This window comes from Gouania willdenowi, chromosome 8 (assembly GCF_900634775.1).
Source record: "Gouania willdenowi chromosome 8, fGouWil2.1, whole genome shotgun sequence".
Taxonomy (NCBI): domain Eukaryota; kingdom Metazoa; phylum Chordata; class Actinopteri; order Blenniiformes; family Gobiesocidae; genus Gouania; species Gouania willdenowi.
This window is the reverse complement of record NC_041051.1, coordinates 5,756,788-5,775,152: the sequence shown is the minus strand read 5'-3', so window position 1 is coordinate 5,775,152 and position 18,365 is coordinate 5,756,788. Positions and strand designations below refer to the sequence as shown.

The 18,365-nt window shown below is 38.1% G+C and overlaps 1 protein-coding gene across 2 annotated transcripts in view; it reads left to right on the top strand.

Moving 5' to 3' along the window:
- Window positions 1–3,532: 3,532 nt before the first annotated feature.
- Window positions 3,533–18,365, top strand: part of LOC114467963 (septin-9-like) — a 156,527-nt gene continuing 141,694 nt past the window's right edge. For both annotated transcript variants that reach the window (XM_028454522.1, XM_028454518.1), the window contains exon 1: window positions 3,533–3,747. In XM_028454522.1, coding sequence (XP_028310323.1) covers window positions 3,726–3,747 — 22 coding nt within the window. In that variant the 5' untranslated portion in view covers window positions 3,533–3,725. The remainder of the gene's footprint in view (window positions 3,748–18,365) is intronic.

The window sequence follows — 18,365 nt, the reverse complement described above, 5'->3', positions numbered from 1 at the left end:
GCTTGCTTTGAACCAGGGGTCACCAACACGGTGCCCGTGTGTTGGTGAGCCCTGGTTAGGGTTAGAAGAAAGAAAGAAAGAAAGAAAGAAAGAAAGAAAGAAAGAAAGAAAGAAAGAAAGAAAGAAAGAAAATTTGTTGAATTGTAAAAACATGTTGCATTAATTAAAATCAAAGTATTTGCCACCTTTTTAAGTTAATGCTCCCTTATTTCTTTTTCTAATTAAAGTAAAAACGGGAAATTTTGGAGTTTCAGTGCATCCAACTGGTGGCCCTTCAAGTTATTCAGTGACGTTAAAGTAGCTCCCGGCTTCAGAAAGCTTGATGACCCCTGCTTTAGACCCTTCGACACATAAACAATGGTTAGATATAGTACAGGAAATATGTGTTAGAAAAAATGACTCACTGTTTGAGAATAAAAAGGGAGAATTTTGATAGAAAATGAAACAAATGCATTAAATTTACAAACACACCAGCATTTAAAGGATAATGTCACTTTTTTTTTTACTTTTTCTTTTCTTTCCTCTTAAACCGAAAACTGTAAACCCATGAACACTAAGACCTGATGACATTATGTTGTTTGTCGTTCTATGTTCATGTACATATGCGGAAAATAAAATAAAAATCTAAAGTGAAAACACAAATTCTTATAAATCCATCAGCTTGTGTTTGATAAAAAGATTTCTCCTTCATGTAAAAGAAGCAAACATCTGTTGAACTTTGTAACCACCATGTTTTAACCAGGCGACACTTTAGCCTCAAACATCTGCTGTGTGAAAGCTCATTATGTTCATGTTGTAGGACGAAGAGTAGGAGGAGGAAGAAGAGCTGAAACTGCAGAAACAAAAGGTCTGTAGAATGTGGGTTATGATTGTGACGTTTAAAAAAGATTAAAGGTCAGCTCAGCAGAAGATTTCCACATGTCCTACAAAGTGGTTTGGTTTACACTGCAAACAAACGGCCTCCCACACACACATTATGCAAGTGATAACACACACTGATATGGGCGGAAATCCGCTTTCATTGTTGATTCCAATGTAAAAATTCTCTAAAAACTATATTCTGGGGGGCAACAATAATAAAAGGGATGGGTCCAAATCATTATTAATTTATGTTGACTATATTTATTTTTAGATTTTGTTGACCACATTTTTTGGAATTGACAATGAGTATTGTCATGTTTCGGAGTTTACGTGGATGAAGAGGACCCAGGAGGACTAAAACAAAACAGAACCCAACACAACCCCCCCCCCCACCCCCAATTTAATTTAATCACACATTTCAGCGTTAATGAAGGAAAAAGTCAAAAGTGGCAAAAAGAAATGTCCTCACAGGTGAATGCTCACAAAGAACTCAAAAGAACACATGAAATCCATCAGAAGATGCTTTGATGCTTTCCTTAAGAGAGAACTTGTAGGGATACATCAAAGCATATCACCTCTGAGGAAGACTGGCAGTTGACAGTCAAAACATGTCAGGAGATCAAATTTCCTGAAAAAAACTTGTCTGAATAAAGGGTTGAAAAAGTTGGCATAAAATGGTTTTTGGTACTCACATATTCAAAAAAGATTCAACTTTTGTTCTTGGATTAGGAAAACAAGTTAATTGCAATCACAATTTTTTATAGAAAGTGTCTATTTGTACAGTTGCCGTACGGACAACGCCCGGTGCTATTGGTACGGTTACCAAAGTACAGAGTCAGGGTTAGGGTAAGGTTTAGTCTTAGTCACTTGAACTGGCCAAATAGGGGTGCTGCGTACAAATAGAATGTTGGTATATTGATACGGCCACCGTACGGATAGACATTGCCCTTTTTATATTACCAGGGAGCAAATATTTATTCCTGGTAATTGTTTTCTGGAGTTTAATGGGGCAATTATGTACCGGCGAGTAATTCCTACTACGTATTTACAAGTTCATAAATATTATTTTATTATTGTGCATAGTTCCAGTTATGAACATATACGTAGGCTACGTCTGAATGAGGTAACCTTTTAAATAATAATAATTAGAAAATAAATAAATAAATAATAAAAACACAACTGGTTTCCAAGTGTTTCCGGACAGTGGGAACTACTCGCCGGTAAATAAAGCCCAAAAAAACTTTGGAAAACTATAACTATGCTCCCTGGTGAAGATAGTAGCTCTAACAACTGGTACAGTGATAAACTTGGTGATATTACAGCCTGTGAATGCAGTACGGGGCAGAATTTACTCCGGTATGTCTCTGAAAAGTTTCTGGGTTTTAGTATGTCCCTAACCCAGGGGTCTGCAACCTTTACTCTCAAAGGAACCATTTAACATCATCTCACATGGATTAAAGTCCTTCCAGAGCCAAAAAAAAAAAACCTTCTCAATGAAGATAATACAGTGAATTCAATTATATACAGTTAAAATTATATAGAATAATGTTTGATTTAATTTGATTCGATTTATATTAATCATGTAAATGGAAATTTAAAAACAAATAAAATAAAATAAATTAACATCAAGAAATGACAATAAAACAGTGTTTTCATCTTCAAATTCTTACATATCTCAATTTACATGAACACAATGTTATATAAAGAAGATATTTTTTAGTTAATGGATTTAAAGGGCCACAAAAATGAACTTGAAGTTTGATAACACATGATCATGTGATCAAAACATGCTAATTGTTAATTTCTTGCCACATATAAAACATGCATATTTAACATATTGGTGGTTAAATGAATCTTTTCCCACACAATTAAAATCTCTATTTTCTTCCAGAATAGTGTTTTGTTGGTTTAGTTATCTTACCAGGGATTTAAAACTTAAGGTTAGTCACAGGTGCAGGAAAGTTGATGGTCTGTAGATGTTGAAGGAGGTGAAGTAGAAAGGTGCTGAGTCATTGCACACCGTGATTTATTTTAGGTCAACAAATTGTTAGATCTTGATTTTATTTGTCATTAATCATTAATAGCCTCTGTAAAAAAATAACAACTCTTTATTTCAATATTTTTAAACTATAGGGAGCCATTGCAAAAAGAGTCAAAGAGCCACATAAGGCTCCAGAGCCACAGGGTAAAGACCCCTGCCCTAAGCTGTAGGAGGAAAAAAAAGTAAAAAAGTGATTATTATTGGGCAAATGTTACCTCATTTGGATGAAAAGTGGCCAAAATCTTTTTTAAGAAAGGGCAAAAGTTGGATAAAAGTATCAAAAAGAACTTGCAAAAATAGGGAAAAAGGGGGTATTTATGGGCAAAGTGTGCAAGAAGTGTCATAACTTGTGTCATAAGGAAAAAAAAAAGACAAAAAAAGGTTTCCCTATTTTCAGGTTTTCTGGGGGATTAATTATTAAAATGAAGAGATAAATATATAATAGCTACATGTTGAGCATCAGTGACAATAACAGCTTCTGCATGGTGTCTCTGATAACTGTAGTCCCAGTCCACCCCTGCTCCTGTCCATAATGTTGTAATAATGTTTTTTTTCTAGTCACTGATCCAGTCTCAGCTCTCATAGGTGACTGTTAACTCCTCCCGCTCTGGGATCAGGGCGTGCGTCAGGTGTGATTGTTTCCATTCCCAGAAAAACTGTCTTCTCAACGTGGTCCAGGTGTGACTGAAGGTAGAGCCAGGTTAGGAACCCGTGTCCTGCTGAGAGAAGCAACAGAGACACATCCACATCCAGCTGCTGATGCACAACAAACCGCAGCGGATCAACAACGTTTGGCTCTTTTTAAACTCATCAATCCGCAGCCATGAAGAAATCTTCATATCAAGGTAAGCCTGACACACGTGACAATTAATGCGGTTGCGTAATATGTGAAGTTACGCGCGCGCGCACACACACACACACACACACACACACGCACACGCACACGCACGCACACACCCACACACACACACACACACACACGCACACACACACGCACGCACGCACGCACGCACGCACACGCACGCACACACACACACACACACACACACACACACACACACACACACACACACACACACACACACACACAGCTGGACTGACTGCTGCAGAACACATTTATTACATATTAATCCACTGCATGAGTTTCATAGATAGACGTTCATGTCCTTACAGGTGTACTACTTTTGTTCCCCTCTCTCTACTAAAAGAAACAAATGAACCAATGGGTGTGGTTGGAAACAAAAAAAAAAAAAAAAAAAAAAACTTGCCAAAGTAGGACCCTTACAGCCTCTGACGTCAAAGGACTGTGTGAAATGTGGTTATTTATTTTCCAAATCAAGAGTACTAAATAGATATATTATTAGATGTTTTCTGAAATGAATTAACTTCTCCAAAGAACCTTAAGAAGCTCTCAAAGGTTGATGATTATTATCTTATTTTGGGTCTTTTGTAACAGTTGAGCAGCTGTGGAAAAATCACATGGTTCCACAAGGTAAATGTAAATATTGACAGTATCCACCAAGGTGTGCACAAACAGTTTGACATTTTAAAGTTCAAATAACTGTCTACAGTATCTATCTATCTATCTATCTATCTATCTATCTATCTATCTATCTATCTATCTATCTATCTATCTATGTATCTATCTATCTATCTATGTATCTATCTATCTATATCTATTTATCTATCTATCTATATTTGTCTATCTATCTATCTATCTATCTATCTATCTATCTATCTATCTATCTATGTATCTATCTATCTATATCTATCTATATTTGTCTATCTATCTATGTATCTATCTATCTATGTATCTATCTATCTATATCTATTTATCTATGTATCTATCTATCTATATCTATTTATCTATCTATCTATATCTATCTATCTATCTATCTATCTATCTATCTATCTATCTATCTATCTATCTATCTATCTATCTATCTATCTATATCTATTTATTTATGTATCTATCTATCTATATCTATTTATCTATCTATCTATATCTATCTATCTATCTATCTATCTATCTATCTATGTATCTATTTATCTATCTATCTATCTATCTATCTATGTATCTATCTATCTATATCTATTTATTTATGTATCTATCTATCTATATCTATTTATCTATCTATCTATATCTATCTATCTATCTATCTATCTATCTATCTATCTATCTATTTATCTATTTATCTATCTATCTATCTATCTATCTATCTATCTATCTATCTATCTACATCTATTTATTTATCTATCTATCTACAGTACATCTATCAGTAAGCAGCAAATCTACACATGATTCAGAAGTTTAGTTTAATCCTGGATTGAATCTGATTAGGTGTATTAGAATGTCATCAAAGACTTGAAGAGGTCTGACTTGATTTCCAATGATCTCTTCTTTTTCTTTTTAAATACTTCATTGACTCTCTTCCCTCTGCTCCTCCTCCTGTTTCTTCCACTTAGCTCAGTCCAGTGTACATAACCCTATTCCTTGGAATGCCTTGAGCTTTCCTGGCTTTCCTTCTCTGAGTCTTTGTGAGATGGAGAGTCCGACCGTTTTCCATCGGAGCCAAGCACATGTCGGGTCATGCCACCTCTCCTCCCTTCTTTTAGTCTCTGTGTGTGTGTTCCTCCTCTGTGCGACGTGTGTGGAGCTGTCACATTCTTTGTCAGAGCTTCCACTTGGGGTACACTCTAAAAACAAAGTATGCAAGTGTTCTGATGTATGTGTGTGTGTGCATTGTGGAAGGCTTTCCTCTCTAAAGTGTAGTGGTGTTTGGATAAGCACCAGAGATGTGGAGGGGTGACTTTCAAAGGGGGAAGGCCGACTCTTGTGTCAGTGTGTCAGTGTGTTTCTGTGTTTGTGTGTTATGTGTGTAAACGGACATGCAGAAATAATGACATGTCACATTGTTAGTGTAGAACTTTATTGCTATGGTGTTTCCAATGAAAAGGAATCTCAGTGATTTCTCCAATCAACTCAAACAGATGAACAGATTTGATCATCAATAAAGCTAAACTGATAAATGTTAAGCTGCAATAACACTATAGGTGTCCCTGGTTCCCCGTCACACCTGCTTCACTTTACATTTTTCTTTCCTTTTCATCATCTTTTCCTCAGACTTTACAAGCTATTAAACTTCAATATATATTATCAAACATGCTAAATAGAGCCAACAACTGTTGTTAATTTTATATTTTATTTGCTCTAAAGAATTTACATAAACAGAACAGTTATGCTGAAATCAGGCAAGAGTTACACTTTTGACCCTGAGCGATCTGTTTAAAGCTGCAGTAGACGTTGGAGCATTCAAGGCTTGTTTTGTTTGAATGCAGCATGACTAGGGAAAGTTCCATGGCAGATATATAATATATAATAGCTGTTATTGTCATATACATACTGTACATATACTACATTTGTTCTCTGCATTTGACCCATCCCTGAGGAGCAGCTAGTTGGGGGTTAAGGGACTTGTTCAAGATTCCAGAGTGTTGGCTCAGGTGAGACTTGACTTGACTTAACCAATAGGCCACCACTCCTCCTGGCGTTCAGCACAGCGGTGACACGACCAAGCAAGAGGAAAAGGGAAGACAAACGTGGAGAGGCAGTAGTTTAAAAGCACCAACGTGTTCAGGAGGAACACACTCCGCGGAGGTCCCTGTGACTCGGTGTGTGGGGCGGACTGCGTGCGATCTACTTTCAGTCCGTGCGTAGTCTGCCCCACATACCGAGTCAGAGAGCGATAGTGATAGATGGGATAAATAGCTTGTAAACCTAAGAGAAATATTATCTAAGGTGAAGAGAATGGATGCAATTCATTTGCAGTGTGGAGTGTCTATGTGTTTACTCTGCAGCTGGGATCATGAGGCGGGTCACAGCAGTGAGTGATACGCGTTTTCATGTCTCTAAAACATCAGAAAACTCTCCAATAACACAAGATAAATTCCCTACATTTGTCACTAGTCTCTATTGAGAAAAAAGTCCCAAAGAGTTCCACGGTGCGTGCGTCCACGCAAGCTGTCACAAGAAGACCAGTAAGTTTTGTTCAGTAGGGGAGGAGGGGGAGTGTGGAGCATCTCACGATTCTACAAACTGTATTTGTAGTGAATACAAAGAGAACCACAAAGCCATACAAAGTTAATTGTGTCCTTGGCGAGGAGCTGACCTGCAGATCTTCGGATTTTGTGAAGATTATTGTGATTCAATCATGGATAAAATCAATATTTATATGTGAAATACGATCCACTGCCGCCCTGTCCAGGGTGTAGCTTCGCCTAGCACCTGAGGAAAGCAGGAGATAGGCACCAGCAGACCCCCGCCCACCAAGTGGGTGGGAAAATGGATGGAAATACGATCCGCCTTGAACACAGAGTATTTTATTTTGAAAATAAACTGGATATTTTGTTCTGTGTCTGTGCACTACTTCCTGTCCCATACAGGCTTATCTTTAATGAATTTATGCAGCACAGCTCCAGTGTACGGCACAAATATGTCTGCGTATCTGTTGCGTAACTGCACCGGCATGACTGAGTAGTTTACCAACTGTGCTGGACCACATATGCATGCGGTGGAAATTGACACATTGACTTTAATGGAAATGTATCATATTTTGATCGGGATTATGAGCGAAATTGGACATAGTTGTTCGTCTGCTCCACTTTCTCAGCATTCTATCACCTGGTCTCCGTTAATAAATAGCATGGTAATGGGTGATATTGTCCCAAAATATGCATGTGAGGCTTTTCTGTGTCATGTTGGGGCCCAATTTTAAATAAAGACAGAAGAGCAAAAAAACAACAACAAAGACGATTCAGATTGCTTTCTCCATTTTGTTTTTTTCTCCGATCACGGAAAATCGCAGGCTCTACTTCTGTTCCTCCACTACATTCTATACTTACTTAACATTAGCACATACATTCTCACAGTAGTTTAAAATCTCAGTGTCTGTTTATGTAGACGTGTAACTGTGTGTGTGTGTTCACTCACTCTTGCCTAGCCTAGCCCCCCTCCTGGAGCTGATCTCTGCCTTGCACACCACTCCCTCAGGTTGTCTGGATCAACGAGTAACTGATGTGAGAAAAAAAAATCCTGCACTCTGGAACACACTCACACATACAGTCAGTCACACACAGTCACACACACACACACACACACACACACACACACACACACACACACACACACACACACACACACACACACACACACACACACACATTTAGACAAGTATGTGCTTTTATGTCACTTTCAAAACTCTCTCACACACAGAGCCAACGCTAATATTGTGTGACAAATGTCTGCATTACAGCCTTTAGCCTGTTGATACTGGAGAGTCGTGAGCACGTCTTTGATTCAGAGCCTGGAGCCATTGTTAGATGGTAACTTAAAAGTCAACCTATAAACTGTGTTGAAACATATTTACCCTGTCATCGAGCAGAGCATGCCGAGATTGGTCTAACCCTCAATTTGGCTTCTTTTAAGTCTCTGAATAATGGACTAATCAGGTATGGGAACACATGGAAATGTATGTACAGTATGTGGTTCAGGATGTGTTTACACTATAGAACAGTCCGGGGGGTGGGGGGTGCGGTTTGATACATTTTCACTTTGTACCTTTGCATAAACCACCTGGACCATGTCAAGCAGTTACAATGGCTGCTTATTGAAAGAGGTTTAACCAAAACCACGCAGTGACTAGGAAACTAAAAAGCATGAGGAAGAAGTTAAATTGGCTTCATTGTTTTTACATCTTTGAGTTACGAGATAATCTGATTGCATTCACACTGTCAGCAAATTGAATGAGGTTTGAGTTGCAGTGGAACAGAAACCAACACACTCACTACTTCAAACAGTAGACCAAAAATCTACTAGATCAGAGACGAGCAACTTTTATCACAGCAGGGTCCACAAAAATGTTTTCTTCTGATCTGAGGGCCACATTATCAACAGTTACGTCAGCATTCAGAAAATGCAGAAGAAAACAAAGGATTTTGTCTGATTTTCTAATGGTTTTGTATATTTTTGTTGTTTCGTGTTTTTGGATTCATTTTGTGTATTTTTGTTGTATTTCTGTGTATTTTTGCTGTGTTTATCCGTCAATTTGTGTTTTTGGAGTAGAAAACAGAAACCCACACACTCATTTCTCCAAACAGTGGACCCAACATCCACTAGATCAGAGACAGCAGGGGCCACAAAAATGTGATCTGAGGGCCACATTATCTACAAGTACTTAAGCATTTAGGGCCTATACTAGTATGAAGCTAGATTTACTGTTATCTCGCTAACTTTCGGGATTTAATCAGTGTGTGCTGGACTACAAAGCTGGCTAACGTCACCCTGGTAACTTAGGCTGAACAGCTAACCGGGTTTAGTTCTGGATAGAATCTGAGCGAGTACTAAAGTCCTGCCTCCTGACCAATCAGTTCTCTTAGAAAAAGGCATTGTCACTGTGTGGATCTGATGTGAATCTGACAGGAGAGAGAATATTTCTCCTTTCATTTACCAATGACATCCTATAAGAAACATGTAGATTTATATCTGATGTACTGTTAAAGTAAAATAAGTCAGCTGATAAAGCCTGTGTCGGGCGCTTTCAAATCAATAAATTAATAAACTAGAAAAGCACTTGGAGAGCGCAGATCTCTGCCAAGCAGCTCAAGCTCAGCTAACATGTTAAACTCAGGACTTCCTGTCAACATTGAGCTGTTGACTCTAAGAGAACCTATGACATACTTAACAAGCAGCTCATCAGTGTGGATGGGAAAATGAATGGGATATATATATATATATATCTATATATTTTCTTTTGGTAGCCAAAATATCACCAAAATTTAATCACATGTCCCTAGTCCCATTTATCAGTTTTCTGGAAAATGTCATCCAAATCCATTCATAACTTTTCAATTTATCTTGCTAACAGACTGACTGGCTGACAGATAAACAAAGGGTAAAACATAACCTTCCGCTTGGCGAAAGTAATAAATAAATTCGTTCATTCATTCATGTATTCTGTGGTGATGTAAAGAGCCTCAGTACTGTAAGATAATATTAAATATAACTATATTCCACTCTATGATTTAGGTTGATTTGTATGAACGCAGCATCAGAGACACAAACAAGGTGAAAGAGAAACTGATCAGTGTCTGTTTATTCTCCGTTTATAATCTCACTAATTTAATCATTAACACTTATCATTTCCTGCATTAAAGGCACAACTTGGACTTTGTGACCTAAAGAGTTGACCCAGATGAGTTATTTTAAATGATTCCTCAGGCCATTATTCAGCACTTGACAGTATCAATGCTCTGAGCGGGGCTTCCCTCTTCAAATACCGACTATGTAAGTTTGGAGAAGACGGATCGTCTTTGGCCAGGTCATGTGACATGGAGAATGCCTGGAGAACGTTTCACTTTACAGCAGTCACGTGACCACAGGCTCTGATATATATAGTTTCCACGTGATGTCACAACATACACCATTGCTGTTTGCAGCTGAAACAAGTTTAGCCTTTGTTTACAGCCAAAAGAGCACATTATAGTAGTTTTGTGTTGGGTTAATGGTGCACTAATCGCCGTGATAGTTCAGTTAAACATGGATTCTTTATTGAGGGAAGTCGATAAGTCAGATCCGTAACTTCGGGATAAGGATTGGCTCTCAGGGCTGGGGTGCGAAGCAGTGGCGGTGGCGTTCCCCCCCACTCCCTGGCCTTGCCGCCGTTGTCGGCCCCCTTTGTCGGGGGTCGGAGGGAGGGGATGGGCCCGTCCGCCCCGACCCCGGCCACCGCGCCGCCCCTCAGCAAAGAGGCGAGGCACGCCGAGCGGCCGGGAGAGGAGGGCGGCATACACAATTAAAAGACAAGGGAGGCTGGCTTGACTGACTGTTGATTTTTGTGACAGTGCTACGGCGCTTGTTGCCACTAGAGGCGCTTGCGTGAAAGTTAACGGTCTAGCGCCCCTAGTGGCCAAAAGTTATTCAGTATGCCTTTAATTACTTTCTGCTTTTACTGCAGGAACAGTGTTGTTTTTGGTCTGGTTTGGTTTTTAAGAATTATTTCTTCATTGTGACTTAAATTGCTGTCCAGTTTCTCTGTGATTGTGATTGGTCTGACGCTGTAATCTCCTCTGTCACAGGAGCGCGCACGTAGCCAAGCTGAAATTAACCCGCTTAACTTAGTGTGTTGATATCGAGATTTGTAGGACTGCCTCTGTCTGACGGAGAATGTTTGGTTAGGTGAAGCCTAGCTATCTAGCTTTGTAGTATAGGCCCTTGGATTATTGGCCAATATGAACATTAATACAGAAGAAAATAAAATATTTTGTCTGATTTTGTAATAGTTTGGGATATTTGTTGTTGTTCTTTGGTGTTTTTGGATTTATTTTGTAAACTATTCTCTTATTTTGTCTATTTTTATGATGTTTTTGGATTCATTGTGTGTATTTTTGTTGTATGTTTGTGTAGTTTTAGTGTTGCTTTGTGTACTTATCTGTCATTTTGTGTTCTTGGAGTAATGTTGTGTGTGTTTACTTTGGGAGCCACACAAAATTGGATTGAGTTGCCAATCTTAGAGATTGATAGTCAGACTGGAAATGAATAAATGAAAGACCAAAAGTATTAATCATACAGCCTAGGTTTGACTACATATGTTTAAAAAACATGAGTGAATTTGCCTTTCTGTCTTTACCGAACAAATGAAGAGTGAAAAGCATGTGCTGACATTCTCTGCTAGCACAGGCATATCTGGATGGCTGATTTACTTACTCCGTACTTGGGCGGGTGAAAGCGTCTCGAGGGCCAACAACAGTAAAGTGTTCTTGTTTGTGCGTTGCTTCATGGTACTGAAGGACAATTCCAAGTCGTTGGCCTCTTGTGTGATCTCATTCCTTATTTTAAGCTTTCTTTACAGAGTTTTAAAACATCTGTGTAACATTAAATAGTTAAAAGCTTTCTGGGTAAATGAGCATGTGGCTGTGTTTGCAGTGTGTGATGGATCTTTCCTGGATCCACTCGAGTCCACACTCAGTCCGTCAGTCAGTCAGTCCAACCTTGGTTGACCAAGGTTTTCCAACTGTGCCATTTGAGATGAAAGGCATTTAGATTGACAGTTTGTTTATTTGCCTAAAGATACGACAAACCCTGACCCTGTTAAAGGTTACTATAGTGTAACACCTGACCATAACCACAACCACACCACACAATTACACACAAACAAACAGACTCTTCAAAATTGCAACATTTTTTATTTAATTTGCACTTTTATCAGACTAGTATTGGACACATGGGTCACTTTCTAAAATCTGAATGTTGTTGTGTGCCCGTCCCAGAGTGAGACACTTTCCTATTACTTAGCTGCCGTTGGGCGGATTTGTTGAGCCTTAAATAAACTCTTCAGCAGACTGTGGTCCTGAAGTTCAACATTTATTGATTCCAAACCAAAAGTGTTGCAGGGACTGGTAGCATTGCTCCTTATAAATGTGACTTTTTGAATGGCTGTTGGTCAAAGGACACACTTACCCTTCCTTCTACTCTGAAAAACTAATTCAACACTCCACTCCACATGTATTTGGATTGTAGGAAGTACCCCAATACCCAAAGAATGGAGAACATGCAAACTCAAAATAAAAAAGTCCCTGGCTTGAGACTCGCTTTTATACTATATAAGTTATGTAACAAGAACAACAGTAGTAAAGCCTAAAACCTTTACTGTTACGCATTTGTATTGAGGTCGTTACAGTTGTTCACATTGTTAACTACCTATACCTGGATTATTCACAGTAAACACCAGCCTTAAAGGGATCCTATACTGTTTTTGCAAATGTGGCCTAAAACCTTTCAAATGTCCTTATTAGAAGATTTATGTTGAACAAAACGCATTGTTTTGCACCATATTTGTTGTATTAACTTTTAAAAATGGGACTATTTAACCATTTGACAGCCTGTCGGCCGCCATGTTGAAATGACGTCATTGATGACATCAATCGCCTCTTTTAGTCCATTGAGTTCTATAAGAGGTGAAGCATTCAGGATAATTTAGCAGCTTTTTCAGTCAAAATGACAACTTGTGCTGCTTTGGGTTGCTCTAAAAATCAGTAAAAGTTAAAAAAGTTGATGTAAACCTCTTTTTTTTACCGAAATTTGATAAACAAAATCCGTGATCCGAAAAAATCTGTGACCGCATTGGGAGACCGTTACAACTCTGCTGTTACATACTGTAGACGCACTGCTCCAGTCTGTATCTTTCTCTCCATGTTTTGACTGTCAAAGACTCGTGTCGTGTTGATGTCAGGCCAGAATCAGCAGATCAGATGTGTAATTTACGCAGTGGTGATCACTGATGGCTAGGGATGTAACGATTAATCGTAAGGCAGTTAAAAATCGATTCATAGGTACCACGGTTCACATCGATGCTCTGAAAATTGAATCGCAGTGCTATATATTAATCCTTCCAGAAGCGGACATGACGGGCGGAATCTGCTACTATTTTCTTTCTGGCCGCCATTTACTGTTAAACATGCTCATAAATAATTCTTTACTCCTTTAGCACCAAAAGTATATCTGTAATATTACGTGAATATCTGTAAAAGTCATGTCTTTCTATTAACTCTGTCTGCTAGCATAGCTTCTCTTCTTCACTGGTGGAATAACTGCATGCCAACCGACTACTGGGTTACCAGCGCCCTCTGCTGGTCTAAACAAATATCTGACGTAAATACAGTAAAATTACTTTTTTTTTTTTTTTTTTTTTTTAAAGTCCAATCGTTAAGGCACAAAATACATTTTCAGTTGCACTTTTAAAAAGAAAAAGAACTATTACGCAGTTTTGAATTGTTTATTATAGAACCAGAATTTAAATTAATAGGCTTCTTCATTTGTATTATTCCTTTATTTATTTCATTCAAGATTTATTTTTAGTTAAATTGCATCATTTTGAATAGTTTATCAAGGGATTCTTTTGACAATGAAAAATAAAAGGAAAATAGTACAGTATTTTCCCCAAAAAAATAAAGGAATATTTTTCAGTCATTTGTCAACATTCCCATATTGTAAAATAAATCGTGAGAAAATCGTATCGTGAACTCAGAATCGTGAATCGAATCGTATCGGGAGTTGAGTGAATCGTTACATCCCTACTGATGGCACAACGGTGACATATGACACAGCACTGCTCAGACCTACTGGAAGATGGTCAGTAGATCATCTTCAAAGAATGCAGACTGATTGACAGACTGTGTTGCTGCATTAACTCAGGTCAATGTTAGATCAATAGGACAGTTTTTGTCCAAATCTGCCTATTATTCTTGCACTGATCAGAGCAAAGTTACAGGTCCTGACGGAGCACCCACATTAAATTAGGCGGAAAAATATCATTTTGGTTTTTAAAAACAAACAAACAAAAAAACAAACCTTTTATTTGTTTATTTAGTTTTCTACATTATTAAATGTTTGTGCAGCAGACAGAGAAGTCCATTTGCCTCAAATTGAACTTCCTCAAATGTCATTGTGCTTGTGTCTCCACATTAAATGAGCAAAACGCTCATTTAAATAGGGGCGGTCTGCACCAGTTCTGCTCGTGCACTAATGATTGCTGCAATCTTAGTGAATTTCTCACAGCAGGTCACTAAAGAATTTAGGGAAGCAACTGAATTACCACCTTTTATTTCAGATCTTAGTGAATATGTCCCTGAGTGTATAGTGTGTAGTATGTTAGTATAAGATTTCAAACACTGCCCATCACTTACTCCATGATTACATATAGTCCTGTGAAAAAGAGCATTTGCCATTTATCATACAGATATTTTTAAATGCAATTTGGTATTTCAATCATGTTTTCAATCATTGTGCAGCCTCACTCTAAATGCATCATCAGGTATGTCTAGTTTGTAACAGAATCAGATTAATTGTTACTGAAGTATAAATGATCTCCCTCTTGTTTAGATCGTCCTCTGAAGTGTCCACTCTGCTTCATCTTTATTATCAGCTGCCAAGAATGCAGCTGGATGACGCTGCCTTGCTGCTGGGGGTGTCAACCCATACAACAGACTCTACTGTACTGTAGGCCTGAGGGCCAGGGAGGGAAAGAGAGCCTGTAAACAGATAATGGCAGGCTCAGAGATGTGCTGATGGGTGGTGGAACATGTGCACTGACACTACGCTTCTTCTCACAGTGATGAAGGACACACACACGTGTTTGTTTAACAAACCTGGACTGAGTAGCTGTGTGTGTGTGTGTGTGTTTGTGTGTGTGTGTGTGTGTTGTTCATTTATAAATTAGTCGATCACAAATTTAAAAAAATAGTCTAACTCTAACTGCACAGCAGCGTCTGTGCCCACGCTACAAAGGTAAAAGCCATTGTTTGGCAGCAGCAGTCATATCCTGCCATGACATGAATAAATATTTTATTACAAGTAGCAATCAGTTTAAGTGTTAATGATTTATATCCAAGATGAAAGTCTATTTGAGTGCTGAGTCTTTTCTAAATGATCTAGACAATACGTGGTTAAAGGCACATAGGCCTTTTAAAGTGCAAAGAAATATCCAAAAAAATCACTTAGCCCTAAATGTGTAACTTAGAAACTGGAAAATGAATGGTGTACACTGAAGAAGATTATGTGAAATTACATTTGTAATCTTGAAATAATTTCAAATAACTGATGTAATTATATCTAATTTTGTTGGTTTTATTTGAAAGAAATGTTTTAGACTGGTTGGCAGTGAGTGCGTTGTAATGTTTTTTTTTATTCCAAAATTTTGGTAGATTGTCATCATTCTTTGACAGAATAATGATAAATATCAACACTAAACACTGATTGACAGAAAGACCTCAAACTCTTACCATTGGTGTCCAAACTTGGTCCTGGAGGGCTAAAGTCCTGAATGTTTCACAGGTTTTCCTATTCGATCACACCTTGTCTAACAGATTCCCCAACAACTAACATTCAGAAAGCATAAAAACTATCCACTAACTAGTCATGTGTAGTCATATATAATCTCAGTATTTGAATTAAACTTGTTCCTAATTTTGAGCAAATCACGTTGTTCGTTACCTACTAGATTTATCTTGGCCATACCTTTCAAAGTTTCCCAAGATGCATTTGGAACCTAAAACGATAAAAACCTGAATCACACTGAGACTAAATATCTGTTGATTCTCCACCTTTAAAAGTTCTGAAAACATTTTAAGTGAGAAAGTGACCAAGTAGAATATCAACATGTGCTCATTTGATCCATAAAACTCTTGGAAACACATTTCATACCCACATTTTGGAGATTTTTGGTGACCCTCCATTGTGCTACTGACAAAACTTCCTGTTAACTTCAAAATAAGAGCCCTATTTACAAAAGCATTAAAAACTAGTGGAAGACAAAATTAGATGTTTTAGTTTTGAAAGGGGGATGTTTGATTCCTAGCTTGAAGCTGGTTCCAGGACCATTTTACATTCCGCTCACAATGCATTGTGGGGCGGTTGAGTATGACTAGTGTGCCCACCGTTCATACTTAAAATATGTCCCCATATATTATAGAAAGTTTTCACCTATGTCACATTCTGGGCAGTAACCCGGATGCGCGGCCATATTGGAGGCACACTGAGGTAAACACTGCGATAGATAAATCGCCGAAACCTCAGAAAAGCTCCTTAAAATGTGTTATAGATGCAAAGGCATACAGAGCATGATATTTGGAAAAGTTAGGGGTAATTGGTGGTGTAGCTCCCTCGTCTTGGAACAATGATGACCCGGAGATTCTTCCGTATATTGTGTATCCTGATATGGTCAACCACCTGGTTTTAACCCTAACCCAATCTGGGTCATCCTTTTGATAAAGGTCAGACCTTTTACCTGAAATACAATGAGAAATACAGCACATTTTAGCAAAAAGTGACAGATATTAAATGTATTCTTGATTTTGTGACCAATTTTAATTTAAGTTGGAGAACTTTTATGGAATCATTTAAGGAACATGAGAAACAAAAATGAAATAATACCAAGCATATATGATAATTAAATACAGTACAAGATGATTGTAAAGTAGAAACTGTGGTATGAACATGTGTCTGAGATCTTGGATAGAAATGGGTTTATTTATGATGAATATGCATTTCATTATATTTATCTTATTGTGTATATAAATCTAAAGGGGATTTAAAGAGGGTAGGTGAAATAAGCCATGACCTCAAAATCTTCTTGGTTATGTTTTGTTATGTCCTTTTGTTAATTATTTTGATGTAATTGCAGAAAGAGCATTAACTCAATGTTTGTACACGAGTCAACATGTTTTAAAGAGAGCGAAATAAATCAAACTAACTCACAGGAAAAATTGCAGGATTTTGAAAGAAATGAGAGTTTTTTTTAAAGGCAGTTGCTACCCGTACGGTTGCTGTATCCATATACCGGCATTCTATTCCTGCCCCTATTTGGCCAGTTTAGGTCACGTGACTAAGACTAAATCTTACCCTAAACCTAACCTTAACTCTAAACCTAACCTTAACCCTAAACCTAACCTTAACCCTAAACCTAACCTTAACCCTAAACCTATCCTAACCTTAACCCTAAACCTAACCTTAACCCTAAACCTAACCTTAACCCTAAACCTAATCCTAACCCTAAAACTAAGGCGAGACGTACGTGTACTTTGGTAACCGTACCAACCAGTGACGTGCAGTCAGGGTAGGCAAGGTAGGCAGTGCCTACCCAAGCGTGAATTGATATTTTGATTATTTGTTTTAATTATAATATATCTATAAATTATTTATTTTTCCATTTCCAATAGCCTACAGTACCTATAAGTTTGAAAGTGTCAGCATTTTGTGCTTTTCATAGCCCACATTACTAAACAGCGCTATATCCTGGAACGGCTGCCGTCACACTCCGCTGTAAGGCAGGAGGCCACACCCCCTCCCAAAAGCACTTTGCTGCTCTGCCTCTGTTTTCATAGCGTGTTTTTATGTGTTTGCGCATGCGCAGTCAGTTCCCCAAGATGACAACCATTTACATAAAAAGGCAGCTCTCTACGCTGCCTTTGGACGTAACCGCGTTATGCTAAATGCTTTACGTAAGTTCACAGTACATTAGTGAATTGATATCACGTGACTGCTGCTGCTACGTTCACTAGCTAGTGGGTGGGATAACACTACAGGCAGGATGACAGCGCTCGAGACGATAAAGAAAGTTCTTTTGAGGAAAAACAACAACTTTTAAAAGATGGGAGACCAACACCTGAGCTACCAGACCTTCAGCAAAGGTAAGGTCAGAAAATGTTTCATACTTATCACAGTGAATGGTACAAAAGGAAGGATTGCTTTTGTGGATGCTCCTCACTGAGGCTGTTCTGAGTTGTTGTTGTTGTTGTCATTTTCTCTGTGTTTCTGTGTTTCCAACACAAACAACGGATGCGCTGCCATGTCATGAGAAATATCTTGTTGGGAGAGTATGGAGGCTATATTAAATAATTGTTTATGTTTCTT